The sequence below is a fragment of the Chiloscyllium plagiosum genome, unplaced genomic scaffold (genome assembly GCF_037043375.1).
Source record: "Chiloscyllium plagiosum isolate Xiang-an unplaced genomic scaffold, Cpla_swu_hap1 HiC_scaffold_36, whole genome shotgun sequence".
In the NCBI taxonomy this organism is placed as follows: domain Eukaryota; kingdom Metazoa; phylum Chordata; class Chondrichthyes; order Orectolobiformes; family Hemiscylliidae; genus Chiloscyllium; species Chiloscyllium plagiosum.
The window spans coordinates 31,440,786-31,465,605 of NW_028270174.1; the positions used below are offsets into that span (position 1 = coordinate 31,440,786).

At 41.0% G+C, this 24,820-nt stretch overlaps 1 protein-coding gene across 6 annotated transcripts in view; it reads left to right on the forward strand.

Annotated features, from left to right (window-relative positions):
- The first annotated feature begins 1,731 nt into the window (after positions 1 to 1,731).
- The window catches only part of LOC122539382 (interleukin-15-like), a 97,050-nt gene continuing 73,961 nt past the window's right edge, over positions 1,732 to 24,820 (forward strand). For 5 of the 6 annotated variants that reach the window (XR_006309060.2, XM_043674163.2, XM_043674165.2 and 2 more), the window contains exon 1: positions 1,739 to 2,173. Coding sequence is in view for 5 of the 6 variants with exons in the window: in XM_043674163.2 (XP_043530098.1) it covers positions 2,099 to 2,173 (75 nt within the window). In the remaining variant the exon portion in view is untranslated. Of the gene's footprint in view, positions 2,174 to 24,820 lie in introns of all 6 variants that reach the window. The other variant, XM_087980069.1, reaches the window with a different exon arrangement.

Below are 24,820 nucleotides of genomic sequence, written 5' to 3' on the forward strand. Positions count from 1 at the left end.
ATCAGAGGATTAGATAGCGTGGATAGTGAGAGCCATTATCCTCAGATGGTGGTGGCTAGCACGAGGGGACATAGCTTTAAAGTGAGGGGCGATAGATATAGGACATATGTCAGAGGTAGGTTGTTTAGTCAGAGAGAAATAAGGGTGCAGAATGCCCTGCCTACAACAGTAGTAGACTCGCCAGCTTTAAGGGCATTTAAATGATCATTGGATAAACATATGGATGAAAATGGAATAGTGTAGGATAGATAGGCTTCAGATTGGTTCCATGGGTCAGTGCAACAGATGGCTGAAGGGCATGTACTGGGCTGTAATGTTGTATGTTCTATACCAAGCACAAAATAAGATGACTATAATTTCTGGATGTCAACAATTGCAGCCCTAGGACATCGCTGCAGGAGTTCCCAAGGGGAGTGTCCTTGGCCCAAACACCTTCAGTTTCTTCAATCACCTTCCCTCTATCACAAAAATCCACCTCTGCCGCATCTGTACCCAGGATGACCAATTCCACCTCAGAAAGTCCCAGATGGCCTCTTTCTTCCATGATCGCAACTTCCCTTCCCATGGTGGTTGATGGTGCCCTCTAGCACATCTCCTCCACTTCACGCACCACCACCCTTGAACCCCACCCCTCCCAATGCAACAGCACATAACCCCCTTGGTCCTCACCTTCCACCCCACCAACCTCCACATATAGCACACCATCCTCCGCCACTTTCGCCACCTCCAAACGGATCTCACCACCAGAAACATATTTCCCTTCTCACCCCTATTAGCGTTCCGAAAATACCATTCCCTCTGCAACTCCCTGGTCAGGTCCACACCCCCCCACCAGCCCACATGCCACTCCTGGCATCTTTTCCTGCCACTGCAGGAAGTGCAAAACCTGTGCCCACACCATTTCCCTCACCTCCGTCCAAGGCCCCAAGGGATCCTTCCACATCCGTCAGAAATTCACCTGTACCTCTACCAATGTCATCTACTGCATCCATTGCACTTGGTGTGGTCACTTCCTGAGTTCATTCCTGAAGAAGGGCTTATGGCCGAAACGTCGATTCTCCTGTTCCCTGGATGCTGCCTGACCTGCTGCGCTTTTCCAGCAACACATTTTCAGCTCACTTCCACATCAGGGAAACAGAATGCCTTCTTGCGAATTGTTTCAGAGAACAACTCTGGAACACCCACATCCACCAACCCCACCGCCCTATGGCTGAACGCTTCAACTGCCCCTCACACTCTGTCAAGGACTTGCAGGTCCTGGGCCTCCTCCACCATCAAATCGTTACTACCTGATGCCTGGAGGAGGAACCCCTCATATTCTGCCTTGAGACCCTGCAACCACAGGGGATGAATGTGGATTTCAACAGCTTCCTCATTTCTCCTCCCACACTGCCCCATTACCCCAGCCTCCAACTCGGCACCACCCTCCGGACCCGACCATCACTCCCCCCTCTGAACCTGCCACCTTCTCCCTCACCTTCATCTACCTATAGCTTTCCCAGCTACCTTCCTCCCAACACCCCCCTCCCCTCCCATTTATCCCTCAACCCAGACCCACAAGCCTCTTTTCTGATGAAGGGCTTATGCCTGAAACGTCGATTCTCCTGCTCCTCGGATGCTGCCTGCCCTGCTGTGCTTTCCCAGCCCTACACTGTGGACTCTGATCTGCAGCCCTCACTTTCTCCCTGTCAGCGATGTGAGTGAGGAAGGAACCGGTGGAAACAGGCACGCACACTGTTTGTTGCGTCTGGTCGCGATACGTGATATTTCGGGCTTCCTCGACTTTGGTTTGCAATTTGAACTTTCTCTTTCACAAGTGTGCGAGCCGGGGCAGGCAGACACAAACAAACAGACAGACAGACAGACAGCTGCTGAACACATCGGCTGCCTCCAGCCCCAATCCACCGGGTGTGCCTCCGAGCTGGGCTTATTTGGAATTAGTGCTTCTCTCTATTCCGTGAGAGAGAGAGAGAGAGAGAGATAGCAACTTTACCTCCGTTGCTGAAGACACTATCCTGAGTCAGACAGCCGCCGAGATCATGATCGCCGGCCTGCGGTCATTGAAATCCCTGGCGTGAAGAGGGTGTAAAACGGGCGGATGAACCCACTTGTGTGCATCTTCGCCTTAACTTTCACCAGGCTGTCGCTTATGCAGTTCGCTCTATTCACACAGGTAACTCGGTGCCTCTTGGCTGGGGGGGGGGGAGGGGGAGTATTTTGTTTTGTTTTCCAGTTAACGCCTTTTTTTGTTCGAAAAGGCACGATATGAAAACAAAATGTCAAGCGCGCGCCTCCCTGATTGAGTTATTGAGCTGATTTTTGTGAGCCTGTACCGTGTGTTATATATACACCTCCCTGGAGCACTCGGCAGCGGCTGATCGCTGTTCTCTGGAGTTGGTGAGGGATAGGGTCAAGTGACAACTGTGGTCACTTGTTATTTTCTGGCGCGCACCTTTACAACGAGTCCCTCTCCCACTGCGACTCCCAGGTCATTTCCTCTGCCCTGAAGCTCTTCAACCATGTCCTGAAACAAACTCGCTACCGCAGCCACGTTTGCTTCCTCAGTGCCTGCCTCCGTAACCAACTCATCCCACAAGGACTCCGGACCACTTTAAACCAGCAGAGTTTGGACCCGAACAGGACAAACAGTACAGACTACAGATTCAAAAACACCAAGCGCTGAAGCCAGTCAACTTTAAACGCTGCACGCTTTCCAAATTCTGAATTAGCTTGTGTTAAGGTTTCAGTTGGTGCAAGAGTTCCCACACTAACATCGTCTGTAGTGGCAGTGTCCCTACCTCTCAGCGAAGAGGCCTGGTTCAAGTTTCATCAGTTCCAGTTATGCCCTCTCTGGAAAAAAAGTTCTTTAGGAAGTATCTAGCCTTTAGCAAGACTTGATGTGAAGCTTAGTCTCTCTCCCCTTCAAACAATTATTTTGTTTTTTAAAATAATGTTTTTAAAATAAATGCATTGCATGTTTCTCCAGTGGTGAGACTGGCTGCCATAGGAACACCATGCTGAGGGTAATTATAATATTAGGGAGCATGCCTCTTCATTTCTCTCCTACACAACAGATATGGGACCACAGTTTTAGGTCATGGAATAAAAGGGCCAGTGACAATGTGGGTTCCATGTGTTAGACTGGTTGGTAAGGTTAGGTCAAATGGGATACAGGGTGAATTAGCCAATTGGATACAAAATTGAAGGTATGATTAAAGGGTGGTGGAAGAGGGATCCTTCTCAGACTGGAGATCTATGTGCCACAAGGATCAGTGCTGGGTCCACTTCTTTTCATTATTTTTATAAGTGATTTAGATGTGAACATAGAAGGCATAGTTAGTATGTTTGCACATGAGGCTGCCTTTTGGAAGGAATCAGAACGCATTGGAGAACGTACAAAAGGGAATTAATAGAATGTTTCCAGGGACGAGGAACTATGACGATGGGTTTAAGAAACTGGGAACAAAAACAGAAACTTCTGTTGTTCCTAATTTCAAACATTCACAATTCTATTGGTTTTTTTGTAGAAACTGGGATTGTTTTCGCTGGAGAAGTGAAGGCTGAAAGGAGATCTGATTGTTTTAAAAAAAGAGATTTAAAATTCTTCAGTATCTGGTCTCTTTCCTATCGGAAAGATGTTGTGAAACGGTTCAGAAAAGATTTACAAGGATGTTGCCAGGGTTGGAGGATTTGTGTTATAGGGAGAGGCTGTACAGGCTGGAGCTGTTTTCCCTGGAGGCTGGGGGGTGACCTTATAGAGGTTTACAAAATTATGAGGGGCATGGATAGGGTTAATAGGCAAAGTTTTTTCCCTGGGGTCGGGGAGTCCAGAATTAGAGGGCATAGGTTTAGGGTGAGAGGGGAAAGATATAAAAGAGACCTAAGGGGCAACTTTTTCACACAGAGGGTGGTACGTGTATGGAATGAGCTGCCAGAGGAAGTGGTGGAGGCTGGTACAATTGCAACATTTAAGAGGCATTTGGATGGGTATATGAATAGGAAGGGTTTGGAGGGATATGGGCCAGGTGTTGGCAGGTGAGACTAGATTGGGTTGGGATATTTGGTCGGCATGGACGGGTTGTACTGAAGGGTCTGTGTCCATGCTGTACATCTCTATGACTCTATGTAGGCATAAAATCTTTCCACTCATGAGAGAACTGAGGACAAGTGGGTACAGATTTTAAGTAATTAAGTGGGGGAAAAAAGTGTGATTAGGGAGGGGAAGAATTCTTCACACAGTGAATGATTACAGTATGGAACATACTGCCTGACTAGTCGAGTCAGATTCGATTGAAGCATTCATAGGAGAATTGGGCTGTGATTTGATAAGAAACAATGAGTAAAGTTATAAGAGAAATGAGGAGTATTTGAGATACTCATTTGGAGAGCTGGTGCAGACAGCATGGGCTATGTTGCCTCTTCCTAAACTGTACCAATTCTATAATTCTTTTTAGTGGCTGTGTCTATGATTGCACATGGAAGAAGCAAATGTAACATTTTAACAATTTTCATAATTCTTCAGGTTTTGGCATGTGAATATTATAGTCTTAAATTACCCCAAGTATGCTGTATAATTGCTTTCAGCAAACATATCAGAATACATATTTTAACCCCTTTCGACGCTTGTCTATCTCTGCTCATTCCTGTTGTTTGAGGGCTGAAGGGGAGGAATTTCATATTGTAATTTTGCTTTTAATTTGGTGGTAGTTCAGGGGCCAATGAAAAACCTATTCAGCAACTTATTCTCTTTGCTTTACTTGAGGGGAGATCCAAAATATAATGTGATATTATTCAGCTAAAGTGCCTTAAAGTATAGAAAAATACCATGTAATATCTAGTTCTGGGTTTTATGGGCTGTTAAATTGAATTCACTCAAAAATCAAACTCTTTGATATTAATACAGGGCAGACATCAACATCTCCATAATCCGCATATTTCCAAACCTTTCTTTACAAGCTTACTTGATGTCTTGTACTGGCATTTTCTGTAACAACACAAGCATGAAATTGCACTGATGTGCTTACCATAACCTGCATCCCGAGTTCATCCACCCTCATAGCAATAGAAGCACTGTAATTCAACACTTCCCACTTGCAGTATTACACTAGCAAGCCCTGTTTGACAGGGCATAAAATCCAGGAGCTAAAAACTGAAGTATTTTTATTAACTTTTTAAAGTGCTTAAGTCGAATGATATCTATTTTAGAATTTACTCTGGGTAATAGAAAGTTGCAGAATAGAATTTCTTGTTGAATGCCTGCCAAATTAAAGACAGGAAAAGTTGCTATGTGGACTTCCCTATTCTCCTGACCCAGCACTGCCAAAACAAAGAACTCATGGAGATGGTGAGTGAAATTAAATGTACTCTGTTTGCAGAAAGTCCCAAAAGCAGCGTGTCTTGAGAAAATTAAAATCCTAACATGCCAAAATCTGAGCTCAATACGTAACAAAAATGATTAAAATTCTCTAGTGAATTCTTCCAAATAAAGAAGGCAACATCTCCTTATCCTGGAATTACCCTTAGTGTCTGCTTCCCACTCAATGGCAGCTAGTTGTATTGCTAAAGAAACACATTCTGCATGTCCTCGTAAATCAAAATGATTGTGTCAAGGGGAACTTAAGTTTCAGTATTCAAGAAGAAACATGGCATTGCTTTTTGGAGTAGGAATTTGACAGCCGACAATAGATAGCTGTGCAAGACGAAGATAGAAAATACAACATGGATTCCATTATCACAAGATAGTGGCTACGTTACTGGACAAATCCAGAAACCCACAGTAGTAATGCAGGATATGACTTAAATGGCAGCTGAGGAAATCAAATTAAATTGAAGAAAATCTGGAATAAAATGCCAGCATCGTAATGCTGACTATGAAACTACTAGATTGTTGTAAAAACTTCTCAGGTTTATAGACCTTCTTCAGCAAAGGAATTTGGCTGTTTATCCTCAGTCTGGCATAGATGTGGCTCAAAACCCACAGCAGTGTGGTTCTTTTTTAACTGCCTTCGAAGTAGCTTAGCAAGCATTTAATTATAGCCAAGTAAGTGACTAATCATCTTCTCAAATGCAATTAGAGATAGGAAGTAAATGCTGGCCTTATTAGTGGATGGGTGGAAGAAAAGTGCTAAAGACTGTAATTTATAAAAATTGCATATCAGTGACAGACAATCTGCTGCATAACAAAACCTTCAAGCTCTCCCTCTAAGTTTACATGACAAGTTTGATGAAGCACATTATTTTGTGGCAGAATAGTTTTTCCAGTTTCTTTTTAAGAAACGTACAGTTGAGCAGAAACATCAGTTTTGAACCTTTTCCTGACTAGAACAGACTTTATTAGAAGCCAACACCCATGGGGAATGGGTTCCCAGCTCTTTTATTTAAACAGCATGTTTGGACATCTTATGACCCATATGTGGCACAAGATGCTTATGAGAACCAAGTGCTTATTTATCTATTTATATTTTTATTTTTCTGTCCAGTGATGCTATTACAGACCTCTAAATGTCTTTTTTGACTACCACCAAATTGCCCTTGTTACAAATTAAGCAAATGATAATCAAACTTTACTCACTAGAGTGAGTATAACCATTTTTTAAAAAAAAGGTAAGGAAAGAGGAGGGAACTAAATTAAGATAGAGTTGGAGGGTGTAATTATGATCTCCAACTTCCACTGTGCCTAACTGTCTCTGAAAGTTTCAAGGGTATTATTGGACACCACTTGCCGCCTCACCAAGGATACTTGATATAAACATGGTTTGGAGATGCCGGTGTTGGACTGGGGTGTACAAAGTTAAAAATCACACAACACCAGGTTATAGTCCAACAGGTTTAATTGGAAGCACTAGCTTTCGGAGCACTGCTCCTTCATCAGGTAATTGTAAGACACAGAATTTCTATAAAGCTAGTGCTTCTAATTAAACCTGTTGGACTATAACCGGGTGTTGTGTGATTTTTAACTTTGATATGAACATAGTTGTGGAAGAATGGAAGGCAGCCGGGGACTATGACCCCCCGTCCATTGCCAGCTGTCTTGACCTGTGGATCGTCACACTGGCCAGGCCCACTAGGAGATTCTTTGACTTGATTGCTCCTCTCTGAACAGGGCCAAAGACCAGGAGTGTGAGGCTGAAGTGCCATCTAAAAACATTTTAAAATAAATAATCAGAGAGGATGTAATCGCTCACAACCAATAAATATATAGTTCACTGACTCCACAGCACTGTAAAATAAATAAATGGGCTGTGAACCACTGCAGTCAGCAATTGCACAGGACTGCTGTATGCAACACTCTCCACCCCAGGTCCCTATTGTAAAGCAGGAGGACTCGCGTGTAGAGAGCCTTCCACTGAGGATCCACACCACGGTGTGTCCAGGCTGTGAATAAAGCAGAAGAAATGAATGGTATACAGCAGCAGCCATATAGGAAACTCCCTCACACCAGACAGAAGGACACAGAGAGCATTACAATGACATGGCTCAGGTTGTGGGCCATGAAATCTGAGGGGCACTTTGGAGCCCCAGGGCTGATGCGAAATTCTGTCTGAGAAGGCATACATGCAGACCAGACCCTACTGCACATTAGAATGGCCTCCCTTCGAGCACTGCTGTTTTTGATCAATAGATAGCATTGGCCATGAGCTGGATGTCCAACACTGCCTTGTTTGTAAATTCCTGCGGCAACATTCAGCCCAGGCCTTTGCCACCCAGCACGACCCTGACTCTGGTAACACCCTCCCTGCCCGCACCAAGGTCCATAGCACTCCCCTGCGCCAACCACAGAACCTTTGATGGTGCAGGTGCAGATTTCTGAGCAGAAGCTGTCTAACAACCGCCACTTCTGATGGTGGGAAGACCTGGCATGAGCCGACCGACCACATTCTAGACGTTAATCAGATCCTGGCAGCGTCTGAGGGAGACCTGAAGATGCTCACAGTCTATGAATAGGAGTTGCATGTCACTGATCCAGTGGCTGAAATGCATTGCCAGGTCACACCTTTGGGAGGAGGCTCGATTGTAAAGGTATTGCTGCTGCAAGGTATGAAGGTGGAAAGTCGCCACCTGGTTACAGAGGCATGCTGGTGGCTCACTGCTCTCAATGGGGGGGGGTATTCTGAACCTCTGTGGTGACACAGTTCATCTTGATCACCATCTTCTGGATTTTACTGACAAAGTCAAGAGGAGGAGTCAAAGGAACCAGCCAGTATCACAGCATTAAGGCCACCAGCCGGTTTATGACTGGTGCTCCAGCTGTGTGAGATAGCAGTTTAAGCAGTCCAGCACAGCACCCTAGGCATGTGGAGACTTATGCATCCAGCTCCTGCCAGTTCATTGGCCAGGATTCCTCAGGCCAGGCTAAATAGCTAACCTATCTAGAAGTTCTTGGGAGATATTTTCTAATCAACCTGTTCAGAAATAGTGTTCTGGAGCAAGTGGGACTTGAACCCGTATCTCCTGGTTCAGAGGGATGGACATGACTGCCATGGCACAAAATCCTCACAAGAATTCAGCTTTTTTTTAGGTATTTCAATCAACCTGCTCAGACATGTTATAAAACACCTCCAGAACCGGTGGGACTTAAATCCAGACATTCTGGCCCACTGGTAGGGACACAACCACTGTGGCACAAGATTGTCATGAGAACACAGCTCCTTTTTTTATTTTAAGACCTACCATCAATTTGCTAATTCACCCAATGTAAAAACCCCAGCTTTTTAAAAAGTTTAAAACAGTGGTAGTACCCCCCATCTCTGGATTACATGGTCTATGTATAAATCTCACTTGCTTCAGAAATGTCATTAATGCACCTGAACAAGTTGGTTTAAAAATATCTAAAATACTTACCACCCATTTAATGAATTAACCAGTTGACATATTATCAAACGTTAACAAGACTTTTTTTTTAGTTTTAAACTCACCACTAAATCATTCATTTTATCACTTAATTAACACATTACAAGCACTGCCCTCAATGCTCTCGATGTCTTTAGAGAGAGAGATGGGCAGTATTGCTTTATTTCCCCCTCCAATTTCATTTTGATTTGGCCCCTTCCCATTCTCCTTGTCCCCTCACCTTTGATTGTTCATATTATCCATTGTGAGCTTTGCTTTAAAATATCTAATTGGCTACACAGGTGTTTTACTCATAGTAGTTAGTGTTTAGAAAGGAAAATGAGAAAAGAGTCATGGTGATTTTGGTGGTGGGAAAGTTGCGGAATTGCGTGTGGTCACGCTTCTGGGTATAGAGAAAGAAAAAAAATACAAGTACTGCCCAAACCCAGTTTTAAAAAAAAATTCATCAACCTGTTCAGATATATTGTGACCGATCTCTGGAGTAGGTGGGACTTGAACACTGGGCCTTCTAGCTCATGGTGGGGCCACAACCACTGTGCTACAAGAGCCCTGAAAACATAGCTCTTTTCTTTGTTTTCTTTTGTATCCAGAAAGACTCTTACACACAACTGAACTTTTTTTGACATATCACCAAATTACTGTTTTTTTTTAATCTATTAACCCTCCCCAGTAAATTGCCCATGTTTCCAATTGAATAATTTACATGCAAAGCACATCAAAGATGAGGGAAAGGGGTCTAAATCAAAATGGAATTGGAATAGGAAATGAAGCACCCTATCCTCTGAATGCCTCCATCTCTAAAGGTATTGAATGTTATATTTTTGATAAACCTGCTATGACACATTTCTGGAATTGAACCCAGACCTCATGGCTCAGAGGAAGGGATACTATCACTGCACCACACACAGCCCATTTTTTTGGAAAACCTACATCCAAATTAACTCATTAAAACAACTGATACGTAACAATTGACAAGCAATATCTGCCAGACATAATATAACAATAGCAGAAACCAAAAAGGTGGCTTAAACAAGACGGACAAAATTCAGAGTGGTGTTGGAGGGGCAGATAACATTCCCCAGTTCCCATGGTGCCCACTGAGAACACAGCTGTTTTTTTGTATACCCACTGCAAATTACGGAGCAATTAACCAGCACTGCCTACCAGGATGGTTGTTTTGACTACTTATGATTACAGTCATTTCTTCTATAACACAATAGTTCTGTTTCTGTGCGAACCTTCGCTATATAAAAATTGCACAAAACAGATACAACTTAGTGTTGGCAATCCAATTGCATTATAGCGAACATACGTTTTACAAGTTTGTGTTTTAGAAACAGCATTCCCAATTCACCAATCGCGTTACAGCCAATTCGTGTTAACAAAAGACTTATTGTAGCAGAGCTGACTGTACTTTGCCTCTGACTCCATAAGGGAGAGGGATAATGCTGAGAATCTAAATAAAGAGGTTGTGGGGGGGGGGGGGTAAGGGCGCAGTGTGATGGCTGTGAAAGAGATGTTATGGCACATCTCTAGGGCAGATGAAACTTGAAGCCAAGTCTTCTGGCTTAGAGATAGGGACACTACCACATGCCACAAAAGGCCCTTACCTGATAATGTCCTAAGCTCAGCCATCTCCAGTTGCTTCATCAATGATCTTCCCTCCATCATAAGGTGAAGAGTAAGAATGTTGTCGATGATTGGAAAATATTTTGTGGCATTTGCAACTGGTGAGATACTGAAGCAGTTGTGTTCAAATGTAGTAACATATTGACAATATCCAGGTTTGACTTGTGAAGTGGCAAGTAATGTTCATGCTACACAACTGCCAGGCAATGACAGAATCTAACAATTACCCCATATCCAATGGCATGATTGTAACTGGGTCCCCCATTGTCAACATCCTAGAATTACCATTGACCAGAAACTGAACTGGACTAGCCAAATAAATACTGTTGGTTCACGAGCATGTCAGAGACTAGTAATCCTGCAGTTTGATGGTTGAAGTAGAAATCCTCAACACATTTGAAAGAAACCTGGATCTGCCCTTGAAGTACTGCAACCTGAACAAGGTGCTGGAAAGTGGGATTAGAGTGGGCAGCAATGGGTATGCAATGCCCTAGTGGTATTATCAATCAACAATTTAGAGACCCAGGTAATGTTCTGGGAACCCAGGTTCAAATCCCACCATTTGAATTACATAAAAATCTTTAATTAAGATTCTAATGATGACCATGAATACATTGTTGATTGTCATAAAAACCAAACTGGTTCACTAATATCTTTTAGGGAAAGGAACTGCTTACCTGGTCTGGCCTACATGTGACTCCAGATGCACAGCAATGTGATAGACTCTTAATTGCCATCTGGGCAATTAGGGATGGCAATAAATGCTGGATTGCCAGCGATGTTTTCATCCTGGAATGAATTTTAAAAAGCTAGTTTATTCTGATGGTGCAGAATCGATGGGCTGAATGGTCTTGTTTTACACCATAACCTTTCTATGGTTTGGATGGGTGACTGAGAACAAAGTGGAGGTTATGGGGTGGGGACATATTCAGAGTGGAAGGCCTGCTTCCATACACTGCACTGTATTGAGATTCTTTGTAAAGAAAGGATAAAATAGAGAACGGTCCAGGCTGAATTTGCAAGGCGATCCCAGCAAAGCACAGACTGAATTTTCCTGACTGCAGAGACTGTCACCAGATTATAACTGCATGACTCCCTGGACTTACAGTGGACCAGCTGCCTGACTGTGTCTACGTCCTGGACTAGGAATGTCCCAGCTCAAGGACTGGCCCCTGACTGACTGGAATCTGCCCTCGCCTTATTGAGCATTCTCTTTCTTTCTCATATCACCATACTCTTCAAGCATGTATGCTGTGTTCACCACATAAACTGTTGGCATATGCATCACATCCGCACCATATCACACTTCAACACATATTCCCCTTTCAGATTAACTCTTCACTATGTTCTACACCAATATTTTCCTGCCTTTCCTTCTGTGCTAAAGTACTACCTGAGAAGTCTTGGCTAATGCATTGTTATTAACCTATTGGGTGCAGTGAGAGTCCAGGGACATGTAGTACATTTGAAGACATGGTGGCATCTAGTGCAGTTGTCATTTTTCTAACAGAAGTAAAGAGAAGAAATATTGCAAAGATATTATTAGAGGAAGTGAAAGCTACATACTCACCTGGCTGATGTTGGAGGACCATATGCTTGGTTTCCGCAGTCGAATTTATATCTCAATTGGGTGGAAGTTATTTGGGAAGGAGAAGTTAATTCAAGTTTTTAGGGTATTAATGAGATGCATATACATGTATATAGACTTTTCACCACCTGATAGTGAGAAAGTCATCATATGAGTGTTTACTTGTGAAAGTTTAACTTGGTGGTGAAAATCTGATTTTTGGATACTTGTCTGATTTAAGTCATCATGCTTAGCATTATTCATCACCTGAGAGACAGGAAATCCTTTTCTGAATCTTTCTGTGACAGAAATAATAAGGCTATGATAGAATCACATTTAAGGACAGTGTTTACTTGCATTAATATGATGTGGAGGTGCCAGTGTTGGCCTGAGGTGGACAAAGTTAAAAATCACACAACACCAGGTTATAGTCCAACAGGTTTATTTGGAAGTACTAGCTTTTAGAGCTGTACAGGTTTGTTCAATATATTGTTTTAATTGCATGACACTGATCTTTTGCTATAAACTCAGTGTCTTATAATCCTGCCCTACGAGTTACCGGATGAAGAGGCAGCGCTCTGAAAGCTAGTACTTCCAAATAAAGCAGTTGGACTATAGCCTGATGTTGTCACTTTTAACTTTGCATTAATATGTAAGAATAGGTTGAGTATTGAAATAACTCCACAGAGACGGGTATCCCCTGTCACCAAGTCACCCTTTATTTACACGTGCATAGTATTTGACATTGGCTTTCTCAGAACCAACTCTCAAAGTGTGCAGAACCTTTGACACTCCTCTTTATTATTTTTCTTTTTCTTTCTTTAGCTGCCTGTGCAGCTGAGCACAGCTTCAAATAAGCAAAAAAGAAAGAAAAGCCATAAAACAAACAATCGCAATAATAAAAAAGAAGAAACAAAAACTTCAAAATAAACCCCTCTTTAGTGGGAAGAGACACCAACAGAATCAGTCTCCTCTCCTCTTTTAACACTCATATTTATATCTGTCAGCCAGGGCTCACTGATTGAACCAGATTAATAGACCTAATCAGGAACTCACATTCTATGATGTCCACTTGGCTGACCTCATTACAATCAAAACAGGTATATGATTTATGGTAAGGAGGATATAGGAACAGTGAAAGCGCATGAGGTTAGAACTACGGCTGACATGAAGGATATATAAAAATGTGTAATGGTTGGGATGTGGCCTGTTTGTATTGAAATTTTGAGTGCTGGCTATCACTGTCTATCACAAAATACTTTGTAGATTATCCTTTTCTTCAAAACAATTTGTTGACTGAAATTGATACTTCTTGAATAATTTGAGTTAGTTGATTTCTAGATGCATAGAAATAAAGATGGCTTATCAAACAGAAAATGCAGTTTCTCTAAATGGTGGTCAGACATTGGTAACTTGTAAATATGATATTTATATCTAGATAATTTTTAATTTCGTTCTAACCAAGAGAAATTTAAAGCTGCAGTAAAATAAATGTATAAATGGACAGCAAAAATCCAAACCAGACCTTGGAAAAAGCATCTTGAACAGTGATCTAAATCAAGATTAGAGTGGTGCTGGATAAGCACAGTAGGTCAGGCAGCATCCGAGGAGCAGGAAAATCGATGTTTCAGGCAAAAGCCCCTTCATCAGGATCTAAATGTGGAAGGTAATGGACCAGGGCTTCCCAAACCCTAAGGGACATGGAAGCCACTCCCGTCCATAGTGATGTGTGATGAGATTTCAGGGTTGTGAACTTAGAGGCAGCAATGGTTCCCATACTGAAGTTCTTGCAAACCATTTAAAATCACGAAGTCAACTAAGCCGAATTAAATCTATGTTAAAGGATGCTAGGCCTTAGCGGGACACTGTAACAGAGTTTAAACGGTCATTTTGGAAATTAAAAATGAAGTTGAGAATTAAATATTAACAATGTGATGCTAATCATCCATGGAAGTGGAGCTCAGACTGAATGTTAACAGCGGCAAGTCTCCTTTAGATCTAATTAACTTAACTAACCAATCTTGAGGTCTGATTCTTGATCAAAAACGCAGTGAAAACCCAGCAGTTTAAACACTTGCAGTCCCAAATCTCTCCTGTTCTTTGCATCTGGAATCCTGGTCCAACCTGCTCTCAAAACTCTTATCACGAACATGTGTTGTGGTATCCTTTTATTGTCTGTGCTATGGGAGCACATTGATGAATAACACTGGAGAGAAAATAAATAATGCAAAAATGGTATCAAAGTATAGCTGTAAGAGGTTTATTGTAACTGCACTTAACTGCAGTCCTTGCAAAGTTTTAATTGTTTAACTATGATTACATTTGAGCCCAAGAGGGAAAGTACAACAATTAACCAAAATCCTTTAGCCCATGGGTAAATAAGGTTAAAAAAAAAGTATAAAATAATGGGTGGATTAGATCAGAAATGACACTCGCCTTTCACTGTGGATGAAGCATGGCACAATATGATGACAAAATACTCACATTCTATTAGTTTGGAAGCAGGTACAGGTATTTCTTTTGGAATGGGGGGTGTGGGGTGCAGAAGAAACATAAGTGATTCTAGTTTATTTTCTTGCAAAATTAGAATCTATGATGGGGCCACAAGATTTACACTTGTACTTAAAGGTGAGCAGTGAGTAATTGAATGATCTTTATCTGTTAATATTCATGAGAATGTTGTGATTCATTCCTAATGTTACTCCTTGATATGAATGTTACTTACATGGTGAATATTGGAAAAAACTGCTGTTGTTTTAAATAGCATTCAAAATCATGCAGATTGCTAATTCTATGTGGTAAATTTTGTTCATCCTACTGTAAGCCATTCATGGAATATTGCATTAGTTATACATCATTACATACTGAATAAATGATGGTTTTTGAAGTTGCAACGTACTTGTTTATGTATAATAAAATGTGGCTAATTTAGAAAGGAGAAAATCCTTTTTGTTTTTGGCGGGGTGAAAGCCACCAATAGTTTCATATATTTCAAAAAACCCAGAGCTTAATATGTTCCAAGATGGCGTGGTTTTATAGACTTATCTCTCCACCTGATTAAATATAATGTTGTTTTTGATATGAATGCATCATATTGTTCATTTACATATCATGAATCACTTTGAAACTCAGTTTTCTGGTGGGCAGTAAACATGGGTTTCGGTCAAAAAAGTCAACCAAAATATAGCTTTTCCAGACTTCTAATGACTTAGATTCAAGTCTTGATAGAAATTAAAGTATGGACATGACAATATTAGATTTATCAAAAGCTTTCGACAAAGTTACTCATCAAAAGCTTATGTCTAAACGTCACTACTATCGAATCAGGGGTCATTATTAAATTGGATCCGCCACTTCCATATCAGCTGCAGACAAAGGGATAGGAGAGAGTGTGATGGGGAAGTTATCCCTCTGAAGATATCTCCTTTGGAAAATCTCAAGGAACCGTGTTTAATTGATAATGTAAATAATTTAAGTTGTCAGTTGGCAACCTTTCACACTTTGATCTCCTTTTGCTAAAGGCAGTCATTGTTGCAACACAGCACCAATCAGTGCAATTAGTCAAAAGATAACTTGCTTTAAATTTGAATTATTCATATGTGAATTGAAATTGTAAATATTGATAGACTGCATCTTTATCTGTAGGTGTCACACTATTGTCACCCATCGAGTTGGTGGACTAAGAATTGCGTTTATGTCTAGGAATTTAATAGATGTAGAATTTGGCTCTTCAGTGACTCAAGCATAAACTCAGTCCATTAAGGTAGCAGCTGCAGCCTGGCTATCAATCAACACTTCATTGCATTTTAAACGTTTGTTAAACTACAGTCTATCAAGACTTGAAAGCATGTGATTCATTGTATTATTACCAGCCAGTTTTTAGTCTGACTCATCAGAATTCATACAGTGCTAGGTACAATAATTGAACCAGATTTTCTAGTGACCAGATATTTGTTTCTGAAGCGTGAAAAGTTTGGAAACTACATGTGTTGACTTTCACCTTGTTTTACAAAACCCACCTGATTTATTACCTACCTCACCCTTTGGTGTCCCTCGATCATGTTCTAATACCACCATACCATGTACCATTTCCAAAACAACTCGCCACTTTCTGGATATCCCAGAATTGATCAACATCCGTGGTGCAGCACCATCTTTGAAAAGGTATTGTGCACTCAGACAAGAGCTTCAGTCCAGAGCTGCTCTGCATAGTTCTTGACATTGGCCTGGACATGGCAGACAATGGAAAATTAGTACTTCTCTTTGTGGGTATGGACATGAAGATGCTGCTGATGGAGATGGGGTGATGCAGAGGCAGGATGTCCTTTTCTCCCAGGCTAACAGAGGATGCCATTCTACTGGGACCATACCAACCTTCCAGGCCAATGCAGTCTCAATCATCTAAAGGAATGCACAGAATATATGAAGATCAATAACCTTCTCCTGTCTGCCAGTGAAGGTGCTACCATCTTCTCATTGATACCTTACACTCATTCTATCTCTGCTCATAGAATACAGAGAGAACTGGCCATTTGGATACAGAACTGGCTCAAAGGTAGAAGACAGAGGGTGGTGGTGGAGGGTTGTTTTTCAGACTGGAGGCCTGTGACCAGTGGAGTGCCACAAGGATCGGTACTGGGCCCTCTACTTTTGTCATTTACATAAATGATTTGGATGTGAGCATAAGAGGTACAGTTAGTAAGTTTACGGATGACACTAAAATTGGAGGTGTCGTCGACAGCGAAGAGGGTTACCTCAGATTACTACAGGATCTGGACCAGATGGGCCAATAGGCTGAGAAGTGGCAGATGGAGTTTAATTCAGATAAATGCGAGGTGCTGCATTTTGGGAAAGCAAATCTTAGCAGGACTTATACACTTAATGATAAGGTCCTAGGGAGTGTTGCTGAACAAAGAGACCTTGGAGAGCAGGTTCATAGCTCCTTGAAAGTGGAGTCGCAGGTAGATAAGATAGTGAAAAAGACCTTTGGTATGCTTTCTTTTATTGGTCAGAGAATTGAGTACAGGAGTTGGGAGATCATTTTGCAGCTGTACAGGACATTGGTTAAGCCACTGTTGGAATATTGCGTGCAATTATGATCTCCTTCCTATCGGAAAGATGTTGTGAAACTTGAAAGGGGTTCAGAAAAGATTTACAAGGATGTTGCCAGGGTTGGAGGATCTGAGCTACAAGGAGAGGCTGAACAGGCTGGGGCTGTTTTCCCTGGAGCATCGGAGGCTGAGGGGTGACCTTACAGAGGTTTACAAAATTATGAGGGGCATGGATAGGGTAAATAGGCAAAGTCTTTTCCCTGGGGTCAGGGAGTCCAGAATCAGAGGGCATAGGTTTAGGGTGAGAGGGGAAAGATATAAAAGATCCCTAAGGGGCAACTTTTTCCACGCAGAGGGTGGTACGCATATGGAATGAGCTGCCAGAGGATGTGGTGGAGGCTGGTACGATTGCAACATTCGAGAGGCATTTGGAAGGGTATATGAATAGGAAGGGTTTGGAGGGATATGGGCCGGGTGCTGGCAGGTGGGACTAGATTGGGTTGGGATATCTGGTCGGTGTGGACGTGTTGGACCGAAGGGTCTGTTTCCATGCTGTACATCTCTATGACTTTATGACCTTCCCCACTCGCTCTCATCCTTGCTGACGTCTGACCCTGACTAACCCTGAATCTCTTCTGCACAGCCTATTCACCTCCTCAGGACATCTGCACACATGCACCAAAAGTAACAATGTGACACCTACTATGTGCAGAGCTTCCTGACTTGGACCACCCTGAGCAGCTGACTGACCGCATCCAAGTGCCTGTGGTGTTTGCTTTTTTGCAGTTGGTTACCATAGTGATTAGTGACTGAAACAGATTCACATGAGTCTACAAATATTCTTCAACTTGTAAACATTTGTCAAAGAAGTAGAGAGAGAGAAAAAAGCTGTTAAGACAAGCAACAAAACCAAGTTTCAAACAGTTTCTCAACATTGTCCTTTTTACTGTTCGTCAATTCCAGTGAAATTCCGCTCTTATTTCAACTCTTTCAGTTTTTAAATTAACAGATTGCTCCCAGTTTCTTGATCTCAGGCTGCAGGGATATTTTCACAATGCTTTTCCAAGTCCACTAGCACAAACATTTACAATGCCTTTCACAAAGCTCTTCACGAGAAAACGCATGAGCTGAGTGACCATGTGATGCCGACGCGGAGTCCAGTCCTCTGCGCACTGTGACACCTAGTGTTGGGGATGAGAATTGCATAACAGTGAACGAGAGTTCACTTTATGAAAAAAAACTAGGAGAAAGTGAGGACTGCAGTTGCTGGAGATCAGAGCTGAAAAACGTGTTGCTGGAAAAGCGCAGCAGGTCAGGCAGCATCTGAGGAACAGGTGAATTGACGTTTCGGGCATAAGCCCTTCATCAGGAATGATGAAGGGCTTATGCCCGAAACGTTGATTCTCCTGTTCCTCGGATGCTGCTTGACCTACTGTGCTTTTCCAGCACCACCTTCTCAACTCTGATTAAATACCTAGCTGGCCTCTCAGCCTAGGTCTAATATCTGAACTACATCTCTACTAGATCATGACCTGTCACCTCAACCCCTCACCTGCACCAGTCGCAAACCCCCTCATTGCTGGAACCCGACTCCTCTGCTGCTGCTGCTGGACTTGAGCCCCATTCCCCAGCTGGTAGACCTGACACCACCCCCATGTGAGCACCCCACCATTCCCCCTTTCTCCACCTCTGGAACACCGTGCTCCCAGTTTTTCATGCCCACACTGAATCCCCCCAACCCTGCTGCCAGATCTGTCAGGCCTCTGACCTGACCGCACCCTCACCACTTCCTCCACCCTGCTCATAGACCCAATCTTTACCTTCCCCCACCACTGGATCCCATCTCAGCTCTGCACTTCCTCGGGACCTGATATCACCAACCTCTTTGTTCCTGCCAGATTTGATATTTCCTTTCCAATCCAACCTACCAAAAAAGGACTCCCATTTACCTGCCCCTATCCCCATCCCCCTCCCCTTAGAACTCTACCCCTACCCATTTGCCCTATACCCTACTTGCCTGGCATCCTAATCTTGCACTTATTTACATATTTACCTTTTGATAGCAACTGGGCCATTAAATTTCACATGATGACAACTGACTACTGTGAAAATAGGATTGTTTTACTTTCCCCCACTCCTCTGACTGCTCTATTCCACAGAAGACCTGTTACTTGGAAGTAGGCCAGTGCAAATCATAATTCAGTCGGTCAGTGAGTGGAAAATTTAAGCCACAAAGCTTTACTTTGCTCAGCACATATACTATATTAAAGTGAACCCAGTTAACATGCACCTGACTAATGCTACAACCTCAGAGTGTCAATCACATGCAGTTTCCCACTTTGTTCCTTCTTTTTTATGAAACAAACAAGCTTTGCATTTCTGACAGAAGATTTTGATATATAACCCAGTGTTGTGATTTTTAAGTAATAAAAATCTGGAATTTAAAAATGTGGACAATCTTTCATGTTAAGATTTTAATGCATGTCCACAGAACATTAGCCTGAGTTTCTGGATTACTAGCACTCTGCCATAGCCCCTTACAAACCATTTAGCCTCTTAACTGCCCTTTTCCAACTTAACCAATGAACTCAAAATTTGTGATTAGTACAGCTCTCTTTTCAGTTCTTATTTCAATGTAGAATATAGCTCAGAAATAGCAGCAACGTAACAATAGATACCATTGATGGCTCGGTGAAATGGGTTTGCCTGTAGTGAATTCTACTGAACCTTAAGATGACAGTGCATATTCAAAAGAAGCAAACACAGAATAGAATATGAAGATTGGTTTTAACAGCCACACAATCAAGCCCAGCAGAATGCAAAAACATTTGTATATACCCTGGCAGAAACGTTATTAATCAGGTTCGACCAAATCCACTGTTGAAACAAGCATGAGCCAATCTCAGTATTATTGAGACTGTCAAAACCCAGACTTGTCCATGGTGCATGAACATTCAAATTTGTGCACAGACATTTTGCCTGCAGATTAAAAAAAATCCAGAATACTAATAGTAAGGCCTGTACATTGCTTTTCATGCTGCAGCTGTACAAAACTCTGGTGTGGCCGCACTTGGAGTATTGCATGCAGGTTTGGTCACCGCATTATACGAAGGATGTGGAAGCTTTGGTAAGGGTTTGATTCACTAGGATGTTGCCTTGTATGCAGAGAAGGCCTTATGAGGACAGGTTGAGGGACTTGAGGCTGTTTTAGTTAGACAGAAGAACGTTAAGAGGTGACTTAATTGAGATGTATGAGATAATCATTGGGTTAGATTGGGTGGACAGTGAGATCCTTTTTTCCTCGGATGGTGATGGCTAACACAAGGGGCCATAGCTTCAAATTGAGGGGTGATAGTTTGGACAGATGTCAGAAGTAGTTTCTTGACTCAGTAGTAGGAGCGTGGAACACACTGCCTGCAACAGTTGTAGACTCGCCAACTTTGCGGGCATTTAAATGGCCATTGGATAGGCATATGGATGAGAATGGAATAGTGAAGGTTAGATAGGCTTCAGATTGGATTCACAGATCCAAAGGGCTGGTACTGTGCTGTTATATTCTACGTACATGCTCGACTGATCAGACAAAATTGGACAAAGCTTGTGAATTTCAAAATAAGCAAGAAATTATTCTGTGATTTTAGCATATCTACTAGCACAAGGGCAACAACAGCATTCTCACAGCTTACAGTAAAAGAGAGAAGACCCCATTCTGGAGCACTTTCAATTCTGCATTGTCAATGCCTGCTTTAGGTTGGACCTTGGACCTTGCCGATATTCAATCACAGAAGGATTCTGCCATAGGATTAGCTGAACCAGCGCGCACCATTATAAATTGTGAAGTATCAGATTTAAGATCAATCAAGAATGCTTCTTATTAGCATGTTCTAATTTGTATCCATATAATTGTTAACATTATCTTGAGCAATCTCTCTGCTCGGGTGAAAAGCATTTCTTCTTTGTAAGTAGTAAATCTTGCATAGATGTGTAAAATACATTCCTTTTGCAAATTTTCCACAGCTACCTTCAAAAGTGAGTTACTTTTAATTCTGAACCATTAAATAACTCCTTCATTTCAGATAATCTGACCATCAATAACAAAAATGTCTGCTTAGTAAGACATTTAACTGATGTAAACCATGCCTTTGAAACTAACATTTTAAAGTAGCAAACCCATTTCATTGAGCCATCAATGGCATCTATAGAGTTATTCTGAGCTATTTGAAGTGTTGCAAAAGATAGTCTACATTGGAAGAAGTAAAAGGCATTCATGATTGCAGCTACATATGCAGGATGAAATAATATTGCTATTAATTCTGTCCTCAGGATTTAAATTAATATTTTTGTCTCTCACAAGATTGTGAATGATGAAATCTTTTATTTTTACCATGAGCTGCTCATTCAATTTACTGATACAATTCTTTGAGAACACGCATTCGGCAAGAGGAAGCACAGAAAAGGAATGGAGAAAGGAATGCAAATAATCCCAAAGTCTAGGACAAAGTCCACCTCCCAGATACAACTACCAAGTGTGTGGTCAGGGTTGTGGCTCAAGGATTGGGACTCATCAGCCAAGCAAGAATTCACGGAACCCATGACCAGTGACATAGGATTTCCCAGATGGACAATGGTACTTGTTTAGCTGCCATCAATGAACATTTCAGTGTGTTTGAATTATGTTGTCAGTACCAGCTAAAAGGATGAATTATTGAATTAATTTCTAATTTATGATTCTAACATACTTCAAATACAGGAATGTTACAGCCCAGTTTGGAGTAAAAAAACTTTTGTTTTAGCTCTTGCTATTGTAAGGGAGCTGAGACTGCTTGCAGCCTTTTCTTTTGTGTAGCCTAGTTGAGACCAACTAACTGAAACAAGAAGAACAGCATTGTTATCTGAATGTTGCAGGTTATATCATATACAATAATGATATGGAAGGAAAAAGGGTGGGTGGTGTTTGATCGAGCTCTACTACTTAGAGACAACATAATGGTAATAGTAAAAAGGGACTTAACTAATAAAAACCAGAACCCATGTGGATTGAAATAGAATACAAAGGATTGATCATTCCTAGATGGTTGTGCAGATGGAGGGAGAAAAATGTGAGCAAATTTGTGAAATGACTCAAGATCATTGAGTAATAATAATGGGAGATTTTAACTACTCTTAAATAATTAGCTGGGGAGAAAGGTAACATTAAGGAAATTGAGTTTTTGCAGTGTGAGCAGGATTTCTTTCTTAACCATTATGTAGAAAGGAATTATATTGGTTCTAGTAATAAATGGAGCACAGCACCTGGGAGAAATCAATGTAAAAGAACTTTTCAAGCAAGAGCAATCACATCACCATAAACCTAGAATAATGATTTACAAAATACATAAGTGAAACAAAGACCAAAATAATGGATTAGGGGAAAGAATTTCATTTTTGAATGAGAATGGAATAATGGAAACTAATTTGGGCCAAGAAGTAAACAGAAAGAAATAGGAAAACATTTTAAATGGTGACCAACAGACTTCATGAAAAAAAATTCTGCTGATGCATTATTGACCAATGTGGATGGGTATAACTGTACAAGGAGAGATAAAACTAATGAAAAAGGCATTTATTAAACACATGAACAATGGGGGGAAAAACATAACTAAAGAATGGAAAGTGATTTAGAAGAGAAATAAAAAAGGATAACCATTTCATTTATTAATTGTGGGAAATGAAGTTAAATAGTAAAGCATTCTACAGACACAGATAAACTGAACATTTGGAACTGGGCCATCAAGGAAAGCACACAATAACTTTCATGGACAATGACAACAAAATGACAATAGTATTAATTTTAATAATTTAATAATATTAATTTTCCTTCAGTTGTTATCAGGGTGACAGGGATGATATGACATTAAAAATGTATTGGCAGGGGAGATATTTGATAAACAAGCTAACCCCCCAAAGATAATAAATCCCCTGAATTATATTTACATAGATTAGAAGATGCAAGGAAAGAGAAAAATGATTATATTTATTCAGCAAAAATTAGCACATGTTATGATTTCAGAGGACTGGATGACAGCTCAAGTTATTTCTATTTTTTTATAAAGTGAGATAGAACAAGTCCAGGAGTAAGAAATAGCTCTTTGTTCAAACATCTATAATAAGGAAAGTAATGGAGTCTTTATTCAAAGATATAATGCAAAAACATGTAGAAATGAAAAATACAATAATAGTTCAATTGTATTACAAAAGAGGATATCATGTTTGACCAACCTTTTAGAATTCTTTAACTCATGTGACTTCTGTAATGTATTCCAAAAAATAGATTTGGAATTTCAGAGGGCCTTTAGGCAGTGAATTTGTGTGCGATTAGAAAATGAGGAAAGAAGGCTGCAGTGGTGCAGTGATAGTCATTACTCCCTCTAAGCTGAACAGCTGTGCATGGAACTGCTCTAAGATACCCACATGGTGATTGGTGTCGGCATACTGATCATGGCGCTGACTTCTGTTTCCTGAAGTTGCTGCTTGTCATGGATCTTGGAGGCCAGTGCGGCTTTAAGAAAATTGAAATGAACCTGGTGGTAGCCAAGAGGCCACCAGCTCCAGTTGTTTAGAAATTATCTAGAGTATAGACAAGTCAGGGACAAATAGCAGCACAGACTAAACAAAAAGGCATATTGAAATCTTAAAATGCCAAATGCTGCAAATATATAGCTGAAATCAATGTAACTTTTTATTCAAGTTCTTTGTGTATTTTGGAGCCATTGGGGAAAGAAAACGTTTATGGGCATATTTAGTCTGTAACATGCACTAGACTCAATTTTCTTTACTATCTGTAGATGTTGCCTTATCTGGTATCATTCACAATAAGTTGATTGTAAGGAGAGAAGTTTAATGCCAATTAAACATAAGATTACCTCCTTAAGTGGAACCCTGCCCTTTAAAATAATAAAAAGTAAAGGCAATCTGCAATTAATTGTTATTTTAGACAGGAATTGACATTCTACTGCAATTTTGACCTTGTAAAATAAAAACTGGGAGATATACACAGTATTCTGAGAAATGTAGTCTAACTTTATTTTTAAGTTTAAAATGCATGTTTATATACTATTTTCATTTCAGGTGGACATTGTCTGAAATTCTTTCTTGTAATTGTGTTGCCTCACAGTTTTCTGATCTGAACTGTACTTCACAATCATCTGCCACTTTGCTAAAATATCTATATCCCTCTTTTGCTTTCCAAACTCCAACCACGTGGGCACCTTCCTCTTAATACCACATGCCATTTCATGTGTAACATCTTATCAAGTGTATCTTAATCTGCATTAATTACAGTGCTTTTCTTTGATTAAATGATAGAACATAATCTAGGAGCAAATTACTGTAGATGCTGGAATCTGTGCTGAAAACAACAAATGCAAAAATAATCTGCATTTAAAAAAAAGACTATTTGACTGGGCTTGGTGGAAGTTCTGTTTCTCCAACTCCTTAGCAATTTTCCTTTTGAAGAAGGCTGCAATTATTCATCTTGTACAATATTTCTTTATGTACAATTTCAGAAAATTATAGTTGGAGTTCCCTCTATTTCTTCTCTAAACTCCTAAGGAATCTTTTATGTTTCCATCATGACCCATTGATCTGTCGACTTGAATTAACTTCTATAGGTTGAATCCTCTTTTGAGTAATAAGTTTCACTAATTGTTTTATACCAATCATTGACCGTGCTATAATCTCAATA